A 5,883-nucleotide genomic window follows, 5' to 3' on the forward strand; every position below is an offset into this window, starting at 1 on the left:
GACCAAGAGCTTACAAGACTTGAGAAATTTACATGTTTGTGTTTCCCAAGAGCCAAACGCAGTTGTTTATCGTACACAATAAACCCTTAAATTAAGATAGTTCCTGAGTAGTCGATTAAATGGATAGATCGTGCTGAAGAAATCTCTTGCAAGAGTGTTGTTTCACTGCAGCACCAATATCAAAGTCCTCGAAAATCTTCCTCACAGGAGGGGGAGAATGTGCTAGAGAGACTCACTGCAGCACCAATATCAAAAGTCCTCGAAAATCTTCCTCACTAGGAGGGGGAGAATGTGCTAGAGAGAAAGCCTTTGATGCAGCGCTTTCTCTCTAGCACATTCTCCCCCTCCTAGTGAGGAAGATTTTCGAGGACTTAATCGTGCTGCAGTGAAACAACACTCTTGCAAGAGATTTCTTCAGCGTGACTTCTCTCCAGCACATTCTCCCCCTCCTAGTGAGGAAGATTTTCGAGGACTTTGATATTGGTGCTGCAGTGAAACAACACTCTTGAAAGAGATTTCTTCAGCGTGATCTATCCATTTAATGGACTACTCTAGTCTATTATGTCTCTAGCACATTCTTCCCCTCCTTGTGAGGAATATTTTCAAGGACTTTGATATTGGTGCTGTAGTGAAACCACACTCTTGCGAGAGATTTCTTCAGCGTGATCTATCCATTTAATCGACTACTCAGGAACTATCCTAATTTAAGGGTTCATTGTGTACGATAAACAACCGCGTTTGGCTCTTGGGAAACACAAACATGTAAATTTTTCAAGTCTTGTAAGCTCTTTGTCAAAAGTCAAGAGCCTGCAAGTCTTAAGAATCTAGAAAGGAGCCCACTAGCAAGGAGCTCTTCCTTGGGATACGGGCATCCCAGGTAGTGGTTATCTTCCTGGTGGTCAGTGGAGATGATTGGGGGCACAGGTTATCTTCCTAGTGTTCAGTGGAGATGACAACCATGATGATTGGGGGGGCAGACTTGCCAAGGTTGTGCCAATGTCCAACCCGTCAGTTGGTTTACCATTGCACGTGGACACAGGTACGTGAACTTTTACTCAAGTGTGTTTCAATCATGCCTTACACTAGAGTCTCTGAAAAGATTATTTGTGTAATGTAGTGCACTTAAATCATCTTGGCTAGTCTGCCAAAGGAAAGCAACATTCTCAGCTAAAGCTGTTACTGCATTGGTAAAGGCCTCAGTTAGAACTGCAATGGCTGAATAATGACTTTGGGACTAGATGGTCAAACAGTGGATGAAGTATGATGGTAGAAGGATCACTCACTGTTCAAACAGTTTTTAGACATGACATATCTATACACCGTGACTTCTTAGTTCACACAGCAGATAACCTCTTTGCAAAACTCGTGTCTTGGACTTTCTAATGTCTCACTGCAGTGGGGACAAAATTTGTAGCTAGTGTCTTTCTAGCAAAGTAGACTGGCATGCAAGCAGTACATTAGCTGATCATATGGAGGTAATGTCACAAAAAGGTACCTCCTATGAATGCAAGTTCCATTATACTACATTTCAAAACCTTGTTAATCTAGACCCTCACAACTACTTAGGCTGCTCAGCTTTTTTGCCTGAATTTAAAATGCAGCAAGGAGAGAATAAAAAGTATTAGTGACAGATATGGTGAACAAAAAATTAGAAAGCTTAGGCCCATTACACATCGCCATACCCCTGCCTGCCCATGCTGATGTGGTGGGGTATCCACCGCCCATAATTCATGGGCAAGCAATCTACCCTGCCCAATCCCCCACCCATAGATGGGCGGTGGGGTATGTGTAACGGGCCTTACTCAGCTTATGGACACCAATTATTCATTTGAAGATAACTTTCTACTGAGCAAGATTGGCCAAGCGGTTAATGAAACCACTAGACTTCTCAGCCCTGCATATCGACCTTGGGACAAGTAACCTACGAAAACGTTCTGCATATTAAGTTGAGATGCTATGCAGCTAAAAGGTTCTAGAATGACAGCTTACAATGACACAGTAGCTAGAATGAACCACTTTTGACTTGTGTTTTGCCAAAACAAGATCTCCAAACTATGATGTTATTGGCCTTCAAAACATGGATGCCAATACAAAAAGCATTTTGTTGATCTTTCTATTGAAACATGCCAAAACTTGATAGATTTCTAAAAACACTAAATCCCCACCAAACATAGTGCCGAAGCTGTGTGTTCAAAGGGACGCTTTGTCTCATAAGCTTTGACACATAACACTAGAATGGCAACAAGACATTCCAAAGACTGAGTCCCTCAGTTACACACATTTTGCAGTACTGTATCATATCAGCTTGTCAAACGCAGATAAGAGCTGGGGCTGGTATTAAGTAAAGATTTTCTGCTTTTAAAGGGTCACTTTTGGACACCCATGCTTGATACATCCACCGGTCAACGACATTTACATAAAGCCATACAGAACGATACTACTGCAGCTACACGCATTAAGACAACAGCAAATCAAGTAACCAGCTCCAAAAATCAAGCCCAAAGCTATTACCCGGCTCTACCTCTACCTCTGCCTCGACCTCGACCTCCAGCCGGACCCCGACCTGCAATCAGGACATAAACAAATAAGAAAATGACTCAATGTTTCTTGACCCAACCTAAAAGATCCTTTGAGCCTGACAGAACACATGCATCGTTGATAGAGGCAAACTGAAGGCAGTTTACAATAGGTACATTTTTTGCCTTGCAAGCACACCCGTACCAATCAATAGAGTGAAGATGTAAGCAAAGCTCATCTCAAATACAGGATATTTAGCTTTCTCAGAAAAGAAAGCACTTACCTCGTCCCCGAAAAGAAATATTCTGATCACCATTGCCATCATCATATCTGCCTGCTCCAGCTTGTGGATATCCATTATTATACCCCCGTGCTACTCCTTGTGAGTTATTGTACCCTCTTGTGTCTGCCTGTGGATTGTTATACCCTCTTGTGTTTGCCTGTGGATAGCCACTATTGTATCTTCTTGTGTCTGGATTGTTGTAGCCTCTTGTGTTTGCCTGTGGATAGCCACTATTGTACCCTCTTGTCATTGCCTGTGGATGGACATTGTTCTGCCCTCTTGTGTCTGCCTGTGGATAGCCTTTGTTGTACCCTCTAGAGACTGCCTGTGAATGGACATTGTTCTGCCCTCTTGTGTCTGCCTGTGAATAGCCTTTGTTGTACCCTCTTGTTACTGCCTGTGAATGGACATTGTTCTGCCCTCTTGTGTCTGCCTGAATATAGCTTTTGTTGTACCCTCTTGTGACTGCCTGAGGATAGACATTGTTCGGTCCTCTTGTGTCTGCCTGTGGATAGCCATTGTTCTGCTCTCTTGTGTCGCCCTGTGGAATGCCTTTGTTATACCCTCTTCCACCCCTACCATGTCCTCGACCCCTTCCACGACTTTGACCCCTACCAGGATTCCAATTCTCATCCCCAGCATTGTAAAAATCACCACCGGTGTGCATATTGCCTTCACAAAGCAGAAAACATTAAGCTTGTCCCTACCAATTAATGAAAAACTCCATACTGCTGAGAAAGCTACGCTACACACCTGCTCTTTCTTTGCCTTGGCCAGGGCCATTAACACGACCTGCTCCTCTTGTCCCACCTGTCCGAAGAACAGAAACAACCTGAGAATAAAACCTCCAAAAAAGCACTCACAGGTGCAGATAAACAAGTAAATAACCTTCTTCACGATTCAAGTCAACTAGAGGCTGAGCCTGTTTCGCAACTGCTGGAGGTTGATACCTGAATTACAGTGACATGAGAAAAGCCCAAGGTTGCAAGGATAGATCAATTACAGCACATGTAAGACTGTGTTTGTTGCTTCTTACCCACTTGAGGAGACGTCAAGCTCCTTTTTAGACAGAGTAATTGAGATCATGGAAACATGCCTTATCATTTCAAGCCTGCCAAAAATCAGCAGAAAGTTGAGGGGGAATCCCAGTCAGCTTATTGGTGCTTACTTGTAACTCATCCAATGATTATTGGAGGGTTTGGAGTTAAATACTCACGGCAGAAGACCTTCTTCAAGAGGCTCCCACACATCCGTGACATCAATTGAGCTTAAGGCAATGTTCTGATGCAAGCCTTCAATTCTCCTCTGTTTTACAGAAAATAAAATTAAGAAGCGCACTATATCCCTGATGGTAAACACTTTGAACACATGCACTGTGTTACCTTGATTAACTCTGCTATAATCACTGCCTTATTTATAGCTCGACCCATGGCCATAAGAACAATCTCCGAAACCCTATTGTCCTGCAGCTCAATGAAAGCAAAGGCATGTAAACACAACGCACTCTCATACAATCCCACTCCACAGAGTTGATCAATGGAAACCTGAAACCGGAAGTTAAAGTAGTACTGAATTCCCACATGCTTGATCTCTTACAGGCAAAAAGAACGAACCATACAAACAAATTTCCCTCACTACGGCCACAAGCTGATCTCGAAGGATAGGCTCTGGAACTAAGGCTTAGCCACTTATGCATTGAAATACAGACAAGCTAAGAGACTGAATCACAAAAATGCGTCAGAAATGGAGCACCATGTTCTACATGAAACAGCACACTACACTAGTTCCTTGTCTTTGGAACTATAGAAACCTATGCCTGGGATTCAGACGAGTAATGGCTTGCCCTTGGCACGAATCACTATTGTCCTCTGAATGCAAAATGACATTACAATGGGAATTCTCAGTTTAATTTAGCCTAATATGATAAAACTTCTCTAGACGATTGCATAACTCTAAAAAGGAATCATGCTCTACATCTTTACAAAGCATTAATCGTTTCACAGTTACAGAGGCTTGTGGGACACATATGACAACTTTCTCTGCATATACAAGACGCCATTAGCTGCTTACAAGCATTCCATTTCCACACTTACAACCCTACACCTTCATACACATACAACAAAAGCTCGAGAGCCTTAACCCTCACTTGACCATTCAGCAGCACCAGCACAATTTCTAGCATTGAGTTATATATACTACCAGCAGGCCTTTCATTGCTCCTCGAGTAATCATACGCTTCTTCGGTGGTGATGCATTTCTTTTTAGACCTTGACTCGTACACTAGTTGTTTCGTCAACAGTCCGTTATGCACAAGAGTTCCTTACACAGTTCAACACGAGGAGAACCTGTGGCTCATTAATAACCCAAACTCAATAATGTGCAGGCGTTTCATCAAAAACGCCATCGGGATGTGCTTTAGCAACACATGGCTTAACCTAAATCGTAGCCAGAACATGAACCGTAACTCTAAGGAAACTGAAGCGATGACACAAATACGGATGATTTGACACATACCTCTGGTTAATTTCTGCACAGCGTAACCCTAACTCAGAGAAATGAGAGAGGAAGAGAAGAAGGTCCAGGGTTACCCTTACCTGCAAGAGACTTGTTGCATAGGAGATGTAGTTGCGCATCAAGCCCTGCGTGGTGATACGGACCTCGTTTTCCTTGATGATGGAAGAAACCTCGGGCCGGTGTTTACTCACGCGCTTGTATCTCTCCATGGAAGCTCTGTTGTCGCGCACTCGCTACAACACACCAAGAAGAAGCTCCCTAGGTTTTAGGGTTTTTGAATAGCATATCATTTATATGTTAACATTTGTACTCGGAGCCTTGTGTCACACGGTCACGCTGCATTTTAAGTTCTGGCCGGACAAGTTTGAGTGGTGTTAGCATCAGTGTGAACTCAGATTCATTTTTAAAGGACTGGCCGGACAATTTTGAGTGGTATCAACACTCAGATTCATTCCCAACAATTTGCCCTTCAAAGACAAATATCACACACCTCATGAACATTAACTACACATTAATGGCAATAACCGTCCACTATTTTGTCACATAACGGCTAAGTAACATGATGCTAT

General features: G+C 43.0%; 1 protein-coding gene across 1 annotated transcript; it reads right to left on the bottom strand.

The window, feature by feature from the left end:
* Nucleotides 1-2,088: 2,088 nt before the first annotated feature.
* On the bottom strand, nucleotides 2,089-5,591 carry LOC147640360 (uncharacterized). The gene is made up of 8 exons (XM_086779704.1): nucleotides 5,395-5,591; nucleotides 4,183-4,263; nucleotides 4,017-4,105; nucleotides 3,837-3,911; nucleotides 3,689-3,750; nucleotides 3,554-3,610; nucleotides 2,801-3,472; nucleotides 2,089-2,563 (listed from the first exon to the last, which is right to left on the bottom strand). Exons 1-8 carry the CDS (start codon nucleotides 5,521-5,523, stop codon nucleotides 2,508-2,510), a joined length of 1,221 nt encoding a protein of 406 aa, XP_086635830.1. The 5' UTR covers nucleotides 5,524-5,591; the 3' UTR covers nucleotides 2,089-2,507.
* Between the last annotated feature and the right edge of the window lie 292 nt (nucleotides 5,592-5,883).

Source organism: Cibotium barometz, chromosome 3 (genome assembly GCF_041138505.1).
Source record: "Cibotium barometz isolate CiBa-2024 chromosome 3, ASM4113850v1, whole genome shotgun sequence".
In the NCBI taxonomy this organism is placed as follows: domain Eukaryota; kingdom Viridiplantae; phylum Streptophyta; class Polypodiopsida; order Cyatheales; family Cibotiaceae; genus Cibotium; species Cibotium barometz.

What these genes read in the sequence shown, in the direction of transcription:
- LOC147640360 (XM_086779704.1), bottom strand. Translation starts at nt 5,523, where the DNA reads ATGGAGAGATACAAGCGCGTGAGTAAACACCGGCCCGAGGTTTCTTCC. An exon ending in CTTGACGTCTCCTCAAGTGG is followed by an intron (nt 3,751 to 3,836) that starts GTAAGAAGCAAC and finishes ACTGTAATTCAG; the next exon opens with GTATCAACCTCCAGCAGTTG. An exon ending in TATTTCTTTTCGGGGACGAG is followed by an intron (nt 2,564 to 2,800) that starts GTAAGTGCTTTC and finishes TCCTGATTGCAG; the next exon opens with GTCGGGGTCCGGCTGGAGGT.